General features: G+C 41.3%; 1 protein-coding gene across 1 annotated transcript in view; it reads right to left on the bottom strand.

Annotated features, from left to right (window-relative positions):
• tsc22d1 (TSC22 domain family, member 1) overlaps positions 1-13,787 on the bottom strand; it is a 36,926-nt gene extending 23,139 nt beyond the window's left edge. The window contains exon 1 of the mRNA XM_017710872.2: positions 10,373-13,787. Within this exon, the coding sequence (XP_017566361.1) occupies positions 10,373-13,104 (2,732 nt within the window). The 5' untranslated portion in view covers positions 13,105-13,787. The remainder of the gene's footprint in view (positions 1-10,372) is intronic.

The following is a 13,787-nucleotide window of genomic DNA, read 5'->3' as shown; positions in this document are numbered from 1 at the left end:
GGCATTTGGCTGACACTCTTATCCAGAGTGACTTACAATTTGATCATTTTACACAGGTAGGTGAAAACAGGTCTTGCCCAAGGACTCTTATTGGTAAAGTGTAGGGTGCTTGTCCAAGCAGGGGATTGAAGCCCACCATCCCAGCACATTATCACACATTTATGCATGCATCTCAAATTTCAAAAGGGATCACAAAAAGTGTGAAAAAATTATTATTGAATATTTGTTATTTGATTTAGGATTTGTAGCTCCAATCTTCCTCATAGACATTTTGTAACAAAGAGACAATAGTTTTTTTTGTAAAAATAATTTCACTCAATATTCAGGTTTTCTGAAGCATTATCTTTCAGAATGTTAAGATGTTGCGTCTGGTATGTGTAAAACAATCAAATTGTAAGTCGCTCTGGATAAGAGCGTCAGCCAAATGCCATAAATGTGTAGCTTTAGACAGGTCTCAGAACTTTGTTTTTGAACTAAACTGGGGGATTAGGCCAGTTTTGTTGTCTGCCTTTGTTCAGTTTGACCCAAAGTATTGACATCAATTATAACATAGCTGAAATGATTATTTTTCTTAAAAAACCATGCAAAATGTACAGCACAGACTAGCAACATTAAACTACAAAGCTGACAAGATGTAAATGATCTGTTACTCTGTGATATGCTAAATGTTTTTAATATAGATATTGGTCAAAAACATTTGTACCTAATTTGGACAAATATTACAAGCTCAACTGGTAGTATGTAACAAAGTGAACTACTAATTGATCACAGCACTATTACTATTACCACTGAGAGTGGGCTACTGCTGACATGAATGAAGTGAGGACAATGCAAACAGACCAAACGAGAGAGTGTGTGTGTCTCTCATATTACCTGGCCCCACAGTGAATGAGTGGACTGTGAGGGCTCAGGGAAAGTTCTCCATCAATACTGCATGAATGTCACTGGATCTACGCCTGCTGCTCTATACTATACAAAAAACACACACACACACACACACACACACACACACACACACACACACACACACACACACACACCTATAAAACACCATTAATCCAACAAGAAAATTTATGGTCGTCTTGATATGGAAATTTTCTTCTGGCTTTTTCCACATGCAAACAAACAGATAAATACTCATACAGTACATCCTGCACATTCAATAGCTGCTGAGTAAACCATACAGGATAGCCTTCATTCCCTTTAACTCAATACTATGACTCATGCCTCCATAAGGTATAACAGATATTATTCATCCACTGACAAAAGCTGAGCATAGGAGGAGTCCTACCTTTCTGCCTCATTTAGTTTCAAATGACTCATCTCTAGTTTTAAATGTCCAAAATAAAAACATTTAATAAAGTGACTAGCCTCATTTTAACATGACATTATCTATTAGTCCATAAGCAACGGCTTCATCAAAAGCAAGGAAATAAGAACTGTCAGTAACAAAACATGAAGAGGTTAATAAAAAAATCCTTTGAGTCCGTTTATTACAAAGGATGAAAATGTTACTCTATTTAATCACTTGAATAAGCATGAATGCCTTCAAGAATCCCGATAATTACAGCCTGCTGATGTTAGCAACGTTTGTCTTGGGTGAATCATCTATCAGGAATGGGGACTTGGCTGAGTGTAATTCAAACAATAACTCACAGCACCTGTCACCCAACCACCTGCATTACAGACACACTCTCACAGAAGCGTTGGAAACAATCTCAGTTCTCACATAAACAAATAAAATAATTACAGGGCTTCCATAAATGTTGGGGGGGTCTGGAGCTGTGCCAGTGGGGATGGTTGCTGCTGAGACTAGACAGTAAATGGCACCTGTCAGCGACTGAGCATGTACATGTATAATCTAAAAGCTTTAATCACACTGCAGAGTTTTAGGTGAGCAGTTCAGCATTAAAAGGGTGAATCCAACCCTGGCATCCCTCAGCTCCGAAGAGAAAGAGGAGAAAAGGTTTCAGAGAATGTGCGTGCAGGTAAAAGGCCAGGAGGGACATAACTATGATTTACAGAGAACTAAACCCAGCTCAATGAAGGAGCTCCAGGCACTTCAGACTCCAACAAGCTCAGGCAGAAACCTCAGTCATGTTCAGTCTTCAGATGCCCCTCATATAGAAGAAGGAAAGCTATTACCAGTTAGTCAACCATCAACAAACTGAGTAAGTGTGTCCTGAAGTCCCATTCTAGGAATATACCAATAACATCCAGGCAAGAAATACATAAACACCACTGGTCTTGAGAAGAGTTTACAAATCCTTCTTACCCAAAGATAGAGTAAAAACAATGTAGTCCAAGACCAGATGTGAACACTAAACCTAACTTTTCTAACCTTATATATGGGGCTAGGCAATGAAATTTAGTAGTCTACCAACTGAATTGCTTTATTACCATCAAATTGCAATACATAAGGAATCTTAACAGTATCAGTAAGAAAATAAGCATGCCCTTCCTAAAATCTAGACTAGGGATCCCAGATATGTGCCTAAAAATAAGCACGTAATTAATAAGTAAATAAAATAAATTAACATTTTTAAAAATGAAAAATAAATAAATAAAAAAAAAAAAAAAAAAAAAATATATATATATATATATATATATATATATATATATATATAATAAAAATAAATGTTCTGCAGACATCTGTTTATGTTTGACCAATATTTCAGACTGATATTTGATGTATTTCTCCTCCACAAATTTCAGAAATATTATGTGTATCAGCATTCGCAGATATGTATTGGAAAAAAAAAGGGGGAAAAAAAAAAAAAAAAAAAACAGCAACAGGCAGCAATTCCTATATCAGTGTGTCCTTTATCTAGACTCATATTGGTCTGTTTAATTTACATCCCGCAAGCATGTAAGTGCTTCTTACTTAATCTGCAATCACTTGCAGTCAGTAAATACAGCCACTTCCCTTGTCTCTTTAAATCTCACCCACCTCTGGTTTGTAATTTTAAAGAATATAATGTTTAGTAAATCAGTAGTATAGGCATCAGTATTACTACAGAAAACTGTGTGAATGACACCCAGTTATATTATATCTATCTTGCTGAATAACTGAGGGTCAAAATACACCAAAGGACAGAAAATATGATCTTAGGAACATATGAACGAGTCCCAGTTTGAGACTAGCTTTTCAACAGATGGTCAGAGGACCCAAGGGAGAGCACTAAGGAGAAGGGGTCATTTGGGAACACCAGCAGTCAGCCACTGATCCAGACAGGAGCACGGCCACTGCTTCCACGAGCTCCACCACTGCCTGAGACCTCCAGCACTCTTGGTGCGGATAAACATAAACATTCAGCCTTCACAAGTAGTTTTCCATTCCATGTGAACCTAAGACAGAGGACAGGCATGGAACAAACAAGATCTAAAGCGGAGCTAGTCTCAAAGTTCTCTTTACAGCACTGTTTCTTGTTGTTGCCATGAAAACAATCAGGGCCTGGGCCTCAAACACACTGCAGCAGAGGCCATGATCATTATAGTAGAGCGAGTATGAACACTTCACCCCACAACAAAGATTGTTATAGTACAAAACTTAAACTCCAAACCGCAACAGCTAATTTTCAAACAATTAAATCAATCAATTCCAAGTTCAAGGCATCAAAAACCGACCAAGTCACATGATAAGGTATTAAACACCAAGAAACACTCAATTTCCCTAAATGTGATAAGCTCAAGAAGAAGTAGGGTGAGACCTGTGTTGGCTCTACAATGGCTATGTTTGGGGGTTTTAGGCTGTCGCTATAGCAGCCTGGTTGTGGCTCAGACAAGCGGGCAGACTCGCATAAAAGACAGGGCTGGCTAGCATGTGGGGCAGGAACGGAGAGCAGTGATATGGCTGGCGGCCAGGCGGCACTGGCATGGCTGAAACAATGACTCAGTGCTAATGGCTCATACAGTGGCACGCTGGATGCTAAATACAGGGCCTAGTTCTCATTCAGCCTCCTCACACAGAGAGTGGGATTATTTTGGACAAAGTGAAGGGGAGAACTATAAAGCCCGACATTAGCAGGGAGCCAGAGGATACCTTACAACCCAGTAGGTTTGTTTCAAATAAAACTGTTTAACTAGCTTTTCTAAGATAAATAAATAAAAGCATTAATGAATAATTAGTCTCCCCAAAATACCAGAAGTTATTTAACTAATATAATAAATTAAAATACATATACATGTCTAAAAGTTTGTAGATACACGCTCATTCAACATTTTAAGGGTGTTAAAAGGTAGTTTGTCTCATCTCTTCTGGGAAGCTTTACACCTGATCTTGGAACATTGCTGTGTGTGGTCATTCAGACAAAACGCGTTAGCGAGACCATGTACAGATGTTGGCTAATGAGTTCTAGAGTACAAATGCCACTTCTACAAAATATATACGTCAGCTGGCTTAGGGTGATGTGATTTCTCACAATGACATCCAGGCCAAAGCTGTTAGCTGGTTAGGTAGAATTAGCATTTAGCATTGTCAGGGATCAAAACTTGACTGGCAGATAATCTGTAGCACACATGGTGCTGGAACAGAGTTGGCTAGAAAGCCCTGATACGGTGCAGATGGGAGAAATCCCTTAGAGGTAGCCAGGTGGGGACAAAGACAGATCCTTTGTTCTAGAAACCAGAGCTGTCACAGCAATATTTTCACCTCCAATACCAAAGATGAACATGATATCAAAGAAACATGGTCTGGTAGAGCAAAACCTGTCGCACAACAGTAGCATAGAATAGTAAATGTGTTCATTCAATCATTAAAAAGGCTGGGCTGCTTACAGTGAAAGTTAAACAGCACCCATGACGAACAGAAACAAACAATTTCTTTGAAAAAAGCCAAATATTCAAATAAATCGCCACTGGGTTGAAGGTGTCCTTTTGTGCAGCAGCCACCATTGTATCCACACTGACCTCATTTCACACCGCTCAGCCCGATGCCACAAGGAGGGGAAATCTCATTGTGCATGTTTAACAGAGCACGAGCAGCACATGGGCACATGCTCAAGGTTGCACGCTTGAGCCAGAGATTTCCTGCGCGGTCTAAAACCACAGCAAAGGACAGCATTCCAATTTCAACTCTGCTGACTCACATGCAGATCAGTTCAACAAAAGTCCTAAAGGAGTAAAAGCAGCAGGAAGGGTGAAAACACATCTCTATGTTTCCAATTACCTGAAATCAGTGCAAAAAAAGAGCAATAAGATAGGCATTGTTGTCTAAAAATGTACCACATGTACCAACAAATAACCAAAAATATTTGAGATGACAGTCTTGTAGCTTACAAGCCCCTCTTCCTTGCGAAAATAATTCTGTAACAGAATCTTTTTGCTGTACTGTGAATAACACGGAAAACTTTACAAGAGGCTTTGTACTAACCAAATCCATGATTATTATATTACTTTAGTGACTTCCTATTAGTTGTTATCACTGCATTTTGAACTAAATTACTGCGTGAAAGCCAGGGACCACTCTTCATTGATTTCCTTTTCATGTTGTGTTAAAAAGGACATTAGATAGAAGATAATCCACCTCCATTAAGAAGGACACAGTGAAAGGAAAACTGGAGCTCAAAAAATTATTAAAATCTACACAGAAACGGGACTCCTAACCACCGTTACAGAGAACAGGAATGAGATAAAAAAAAAAAAAACACAGAAATGGACACAAACAAAAAAGCTGCTGATGTTCTCAGAACAATGCAATGACCACCCCACAGTCCAGATCACTGAATGTGTTTAGGATTACTGGATTGTGAGAAGCTGAAAATGCAACCAATGTCCAAGACTGAACTTTGGAGGTGTGGAAAAATATCCTGGCAGATTTCTTTGAAAAACCAAAAGCAATTGTTCTGAAAAGAACAGAAACTGTAATAAAGACACAGAGTGGACACTTAAAGGTTCTATGACCCCCCTCCCCACACACACACACAGAAAAATGAATAACTTACTGTAACAATAACAAACAGTTGTTTTGAATGGAAATTAAACATATGAATGGTGGTTTGCACAGTATGAAAGAATTGATGAGTAAAGCTATTTTACTTGACTTTACCAAAAGGAAATCGTTTTTGTCTGGGATGTTCAAAATACAGACTTATTACAGGGCTCCATTTCTAAACTAATCAAATTTTATATATGGTTGATTAATATTAAGCAAAAACAACTGCATCCAATATAAAGAGGTAGGCAGCATACTGCTTCATATAATAGGAATGGAGACCTACGGGAGAGACCTAATGGAGCCTTCTAATTAAAGTGAACAATGGCCATTCCCATTGGTATCCTAATACACACTACTAATTCCTTTCTAATACTGGACAAACAACCAACCAATGAAAATGTAAAAAATAGGCATTGCAACATCTTGCATTACACAGATCAAAGCAGAGATTTAATTGACAATTAAGTAGAGTGATTCAATTAACCTTTGGCAACAGTGCAATGGCCTCTGTGGAGAGAAAGCAATGCAATTTTGTTGTATCTACTAACCATTCTGCTGTTCAAACAGCATCTGAATGAGCTTGGCTAAATGGGCCAGATGAATACCCATATGCGTAATATAGTTTATGGGTACTATGTTGCTGTTCTTTGGCACTCTCCAGTTTGCGATGTGCACAAAAACAATGCTTTAAAATAATGAAATGCTGTTAACATATGAATGTTTCATAGCAACCCACCAATTACACAAATGAAGCCTTGGCTGCGTTAAAGGGGGAAAAAAAAGACCATCCATTTAAAATTTCAAAAGACAAATAACATAAGACAAAAGAAACAACACTGACTAGCTTGAAGAACAAACAAAGCTGAATCTATGACTCCTGTTGTGTACAGAATGCGCACTCGTGGTAAACAAGGCGCACTCGCTTTCTAAAAATGATTATTTGGGGTAAATGTTGACATTCCCGAGAATGAGCATGACTGGAGGTAAGGCAAGACCATCACTTTTAAAACTGGATAGAAATAAAACATTTCAAAGCTACAACGGAACACAGGATCCACAGAGCTGCTCTTGCTACCACATGCTTAGTTGCTTAAGAAATCAACAATGAAGCAGTTGTTTCATAAACAAGCTAGCGGTTGAACACATTTCTAACATTCAACAATGTCAAAGGCATCCTTTGAAGGTTTAGGCACAAAATAACATCAGTTTAAAAAAAGGCAGAGTAACCAGCGATAGTCCTTCTCTAAAAAGAAGACATTAATTGATGAAACAACCTTCAAGGCATCATCATAAACATACATTACAGATGACAGAATGCATGTCTAGTGATCTAACATACTAAAAATACATTCATTCATGGGAGCCCTGAGTAGAGCAGAGCAAAGCCCACCACTGTCATTTGAAGAGCAGAATGAAAGGCAGGCCAAACATGAGACCCAGCTGCATCATGGCATACGGTCATCCACCTTGTTATCTGTTCTGGCCTGAACTGGTGGAGCGAAAGCATTTCCTCTCCTCTCCTCTCCTCTCCCATTCCACAGGGCCCATTAATTGGAGAGATAATCTACTTGATCTCCACACAAAGAGCGATTCATTGAGACTCTCGTGTGCAGCTTCTATCACTGCCAAGAGCAGATTACATTCAAAAAAGCAAACATGAGATAATCATCTTCCTAAACGGGTCTGCCAGGCGACACCATGACCTAAGAACATTACAGAAAGACTCACATCATTTGTGCTGAGTCCGATCAAGGGGTATTGTTGGGATTTGAGCAAAATATGAAGTAAAAACTGAACACATGCTGAAAAGCACTAGCCTAAACATCAAAACTGCTTGATAAATTAAGTCCAATTACTTAATCTCATGCAAGTGACACGACACAACATCACAGATTAAGCAAAAGATTTTACAAAAATAATGAAAAAAAACGCACTAATCCTTTTGGTCAACAGACAGGAACTGTGTGACAAAAATGTGGGATATTATGACTTCAACTAGCAATAAGAGCTGATTTACTGAAGATTTGCTCATGTTTCAGACGTCCACTCTGCAATAAAACCAGCATTGACAGCACAGTTTTCCCTGGGCTAAAACTACTGGCATGCATATTTAGTCTACATTTTCAGTTCGCTGAAATCATAACTTTATTAAAGCACTGCACTGTACAACTTTGAGTCATAAAACTGCACACCGTACTGTCCAGGACATACATGAGATTCTTTGCATCAGTTAGTCAAAGAAAATGTTTTTAAACACTGACAGGAAATCAATTCTTACCCTAATTTTTCTAGACAAATAAATTGGCTAAACTCGACGGTCACCTAAAATACAACAGGTCCACTGATACCATTCAATGTTAACTAAACAAGATAAAGTACAATCATACTGACTACAAACAAAAGACTACAGTCTCTGGCACTAAAATTAATGCAACCGTTAACATTGAGAAACCGTTCCATAACACATAACCCATGTGATAATAAACTTGTGGCCCTGAGTTAGAACTCTGTCACTTCTCTCTCGGAGTTGATCTTATTGCGTCAACCCCATGCCATTTCCAGGTTTCTTGCTCACTTACACATCATCCATATAGGCTGCCTCTCTGGAAGGCAATTTTTCCCTTCCTCCTTATCTACACAATCACACCTAAAAATATGACTCAAATTCTCTGCAGGTCCCCCCCCCATGCTAAGCCCTATACAGATACTTAATGAAGTGAGCCATCCTACAGGAACAGGAAAATGTCATTTCTGAAATAAACCCTAATGAGGCAAAAAAGCACAAGTATTGGTCCACAATATATTGCCCATTTCTGGTGATTCAGTGTGCACTTAAAAATGTTTGATCACAGAAACAGTCACTAATTTCACAACTAAATAAAAACAGCATTGCGGCTGCAATGTGTAAAGGACTGCCTCTTTACAGTCAATTTTAATTAAGTATTTTATTTACTGAAACCATCTAACTACTTTTATGTCTTAAGTACAAAAAATGTGTCAATAACATTACTGCTGGCTGCATGAATTCCCTTAACTTGTTATAATGCTTGGAGTTATACATATCGGTTTGATTACAAGTAAACGCTTGAGTGCCACGATCCTTTAACAAAATAAAACCAAAAGAAAACCAAAAACGATGGAACATGATGGAAAATGTAACGATATGTGTATAGGATTAATTAAGTGAAGTGTTATTTCTGAGGTTTGTTTTGTAGTGGGTAAAAGTTGGGGGGAATCTTCACTGGGTAAGGAGTGCAGTCTGCAGAGGTAATTAACATTGAAGTTTCAGACAGGACTAAAATCATAATATACTCCAATATCAATTACATTACCCCACCTCTCCATGTCAAACGAATCAAATATTACTTTAGTCAAAAAGCACTCCACATAAACTCTTATGGTGCGTTAAGGGGCAAAATAAAATAAAAATATGCTATTGCTTATATAATTAATGTATAATAAAAAATAAATAGCACTCTTAAAAACTGGAAATGTTGACTACATGAGCAGGCAAACTACTAATTACTCATTATGGTGTCTTAATTAAAAACTATCATAATTAACAGCGAAGGCCAAAATCATAATTTGATTAAGTGAGGTTTTGGCTGTGTATTTCTGATAACTCATCTTTCCTAATGTGTATGCTCCATGACAGAACTGCCAGTTTCATTAAGGAGTGTCAGGTGGCCAAGCAGTTCATCATCCCAGAAACATCTGTTAGCAAGCTCTGTCAGGTAGGGAAGAGTCATATATGCATGACGCTCTGTGTACTCACTGTTCATGACGGACATGAATGTAACTCTGACTTGTAATTCAGACTGAAAGTATACCTCACCACCACAGATATACTTTCCATGTCCAAGAGTTCAATTTAGGTATGCTACTATTTTTAATCACAAGTGATAAGGACACATGCTTTGGTTGCTGTAATCATTAAAAAATTAAACATTGAAAGGGCTAATATGGGTGCATTAGCAAAGCTTTCTTTCAACCAGTTCCTAAACAATGCACCTCATGGGGGACTAGACTCAAGTTCATCTTTACAATACTGTTCTTGGGGTTTCATTTGCCTATGTTTTTTTCCCTCAACCTATACGATTTTACACAAAAGTATCCGTTTCAGCATCAACAGAAATATCAAATCACTTGAATCCGTCAGAATACTGGCACAACTGATATCGTTAAATCTAAAGTTCCACAACTCTTGCAAACTTCTGTAACTGAAAAGCTGCCTGTTGGCACTTAAAAAGTTGCAGTTACCAGCAACAAATAATAAGCTAAACCATAGGTTTAATTAAGCAAATTTAAAAACTTTTACAGCTGCCTTAAATAAGTTTTGCAGACATTTCCGAAGTCAAAAGTAGCAAATGAAAAACATGGAAATCAGCATTTTAATTGTTTGAAGAAAAAAAAAAAAAAAAAAAGACAGACACTTACCTATCTTCCTCTCCATCTACAGGCAAGCTCTTCAGCAGACTGGCTGAAGCAGTTAAGGCATTGACTCCACCGCTCTCCTCAGGACCTAAGGAGGTGCCAATTTGGGAGGCACATTCACCAGCTGCTAGCTTGGGAAGTGCAAGGACAGACTGGTGCTGAATGAGAAGGCGTTGGGCATCCTCCAGCTGTGTGGCCATAAATGAGGGCAGGGTGGCATGTAGGGCACTGACAGCAGGTTGGGCACAGATATCCTTAGCGCCATTCTGGATTAAGTTGGACTGAGGATCACTCTGAGGATTGGGAGGCACATTTGATGCAGGCAGGCTTGATGTAACTGCAGGAACGTATTTAGTTCCTAGTGCCTGACTGCCTATCTGCCCCTGCTGCTCCACAGAGAGCTGAGAGGAAAGCTGCGGCCCTTGGGGCGGCTGGATGACGCCGGGCCCTGTAGACTGTACTGGCTTCTGCATGACCCCACCAGCAGGGGCATGGACAATTTGGGGGGAGGGCGTCTGCTGTGGTTGTATCAACCCTTGAGAAAGTGACTGAGCTAAAGCAGGTGGCTGTGAGGCCGGGATCATCTGGCCATTGCCTGCCACAGCAACAGGGGGGATGGAGCTGGACAGGTGTGACAAGACTTGTGCTGATCCTGGAGCTGCAGCCTGGATGATCTGCTGAGACTGAGTGAAGTCAGGTGGAAGGCTGCCTCCTTGGCTTAAAGTGTTGACATGCGCAGGGGCTACCTGTGTTGGTGCCGCTGGCTGCTGTGCAGGCGGGTAAGCCATCTGCTGCTGAGTGACTCCTGACAGGCCCTGAGCTGGAGTCAGCTGTGCTGCTTGGGCATACGTCAGCTGCTGCGGGGCCACGGCAGGAGACGGATGCCCAGTGGTCGTCTGCAAGCCTCCCATGTTGACTGGAGTCTGCTGTTGCTGAGTGCAGGCTGGCAGTGTGGTGGGCACACTGGCCTTCAGGTGGGGATGCACCATGTCCTGGCGCTGCATTTGAGGCTTGGAGACATTAGCAGGGGTGGAGTAGTCTGGCATTTGTGTGGGTGGCTGTGGAAAGATCTGCTGCACAGCTGAGGAGCCTCCAATATCACCACTGCTCAAACTCTCTGAATAGTGGCTCAGAGTGCTGACTGAGCTGCTGACCGAGCTTGTGCTTATACTCTCTCTCTCTGCACCCACCACACTCTCGTGAACAAACTGGCGGATGCTCTCCACTGTTCGGGTGCTAGGTGCATTTTCAGAGGATCCAGAACCCGGAGCCTCTTTGTCATAATAATCTGTGCATGTCCATCTGCCTTTCTTAAATGGCTCTGAACTAGAGTCCAGTTTTACCACTCTGAAGCGGGAGCTGGTAGTAGCAGGAGGGGGCATTTGTGCCTGCTGAGGTTGAGTGTTGGAGCCAGGGATAGCAGTTGAAGGCTGGGTCATGTCAGCTGTCCCCACATGACCAACATTTGTGGACCCAATAACAGCAGAGGCAGTGGTGACAGATGTCATAGTGATGACACTACTTACTACACCACTTTGCTGTTGCATTAAGTTTACATTTTGGTTATTAGTATTATTCAAACCAGAAGAAAAGACTACACTGCTACTGTTTGTACTTATGCCACCCAAACCAGGCACATTGGAGTTTAATATATTAACATTACTTACATTGCTTGTTAAGGGCTTAACAACACTAATTATAGCACCTGCTGCAGAGACCATTCCAGCAGACGTTCCCGGGGCACCAGCAACCAAGGGCTGACCTATGACCCCGCTTGTGCCAACAGATGCATTTTCCAGAATTCCACCCACATTTGAAGGCATCTTCTGGCCTATGATTGGTAAAGCTCCAGCGTTAGTTGTGGCTGTGGATGTCACTACACCACCAAGTGGAATGCCAGCTTGAGTCCCACCTGAGCCTGATATAGTGGGATGAGTATTTCCAGAGACTGAGGAGTGAAACTGATGGTGGTGGTGATGGGTGTGGTGGGGATGTGTCGGATGGTGATGATGGTGAACTGCGCCATTAACCATCGTGCCATGAGGCTGGGGGAGAATAGGTGGTTGATTTGGAGACACGGCTCCTGGGGTCTCTGCCTCATGAAAGTTGTTCAGGGTTTCTTCAGAGGAGCTCCTTTCAGGCCCCCCTGCATCATTAGCCCGTGACAATGACACATCCAGGATCTCAGAAGAGGACAGATCTTCTGTGTGGGACTCATCTAAATCATCACAGCTCTCAGTGTCCTCCGTAATGCTGTTGTTCGTGCTGACAGAGATCTGGGCAGGTGTGACGCTGGTGATCTGAAAGCCACTTTTCTTTTTAATCTGTGCCCCTGCTGGCACAGGCAGGTTCTGGGGCAACAGTGTGGGCTGAGAATGGATACTGAGGCTGTGAGGAGGGTGCTGAGTCCCGAGAGAGGACGTGGCTGGGGCCAGCGGCTGGATCAACGCTGATGGCTTATAATCATCTGCAGGCATCAGGTTGTTGCTAAGGCTGGTAGTTCCCGAAGATGCCAACGAAGACGGAGAAGCAGTAGCGGTGTTACTGGCACTCCGCCTGGGAAAACTGGCCGGATGCGCCATTTTTCGGGCGCTCGCCGAATCTCCTACCGAGTCGGGGTGATGCATTTCTAGGGGGTGGTCTCTGGCAGAGTTGTAAATACAGGGTACAAGAACTGCCGTGTTGACAGGTTCTCTTTCAGCAGGAATTTCACCTTGCCCAAGTAGTTTCCACATAAAACTAATGGCCACGTTCCAATAACTACCAGGAGTCGGTAATTCCACTTTTGTTCAAGGTATTTAAACAATGTCCCCGGCCGGGGTGCACGCTAGGATGCTAACTTGCTAGCTTAGCTAAGTTAAAAACAGTCGTCGTTGTTAATGCTAGCTCCCAGCCTAGCCAACGCTGGTTCGTTCAGTTATTTATCGGAGACGTTTCCCAGAAGACTGCCAGCTACTATCAATTTAACATGTCATATCTGTCATTCTACCCAGTTAACACGGATAACAACAAAATAAACACAGTAAGTCAATCAATATCCAGCGCTGGCCACAAGTGCATGCATCAGAGTTACAGCTAGACTAGACTGTAAGTCGCATTTTGAATCCAACGTTATATGTAGTATAAAATCGTACAATCCATCGACGATGTCAGGCTGGCAGACTGTATCCAAACCGCTTAACGCTGCTGCAGTCCGTGTTTATTCCATTTGTTCGTATCCTTTGTTTTAATCCAGTGTTAGCTGCACCAGTAGCTATCTTTCCCACCAGCTCCCTCCTTGTAATGTAGCCTGTGCTATTGCTATCTGCCTGTGACGAGACCGAAAGGGGGAGGAGAAGCTGATAACATGGCGACAGCGCATGTCTGTTTACGCCGCCAACAGCCAGACATAAAGCCAGTCTGAGGGAAAGGCGGAGGA

The sequence above is a fragment of the Pygocentrus nattereri genome, chromosome 6, assembly GCF_015220715.1.
Source record: "Pygocentrus nattereri isolate fPygNat1 chromosome 6, fPygNat1.pri, whole genome shotgun sequence".
Classification (NCBI taxonomy): Eukaryota; Metazoa; Chordata; class Actinopteri; order Characiformes; family Serrasalmidae; genus Pygocentrus; species Pygocentrus nattereri.
Note: the sequence above shows the minus strand (reverse complement) of the source record. Positions and strands in the feature narration are given on the sequence as shown.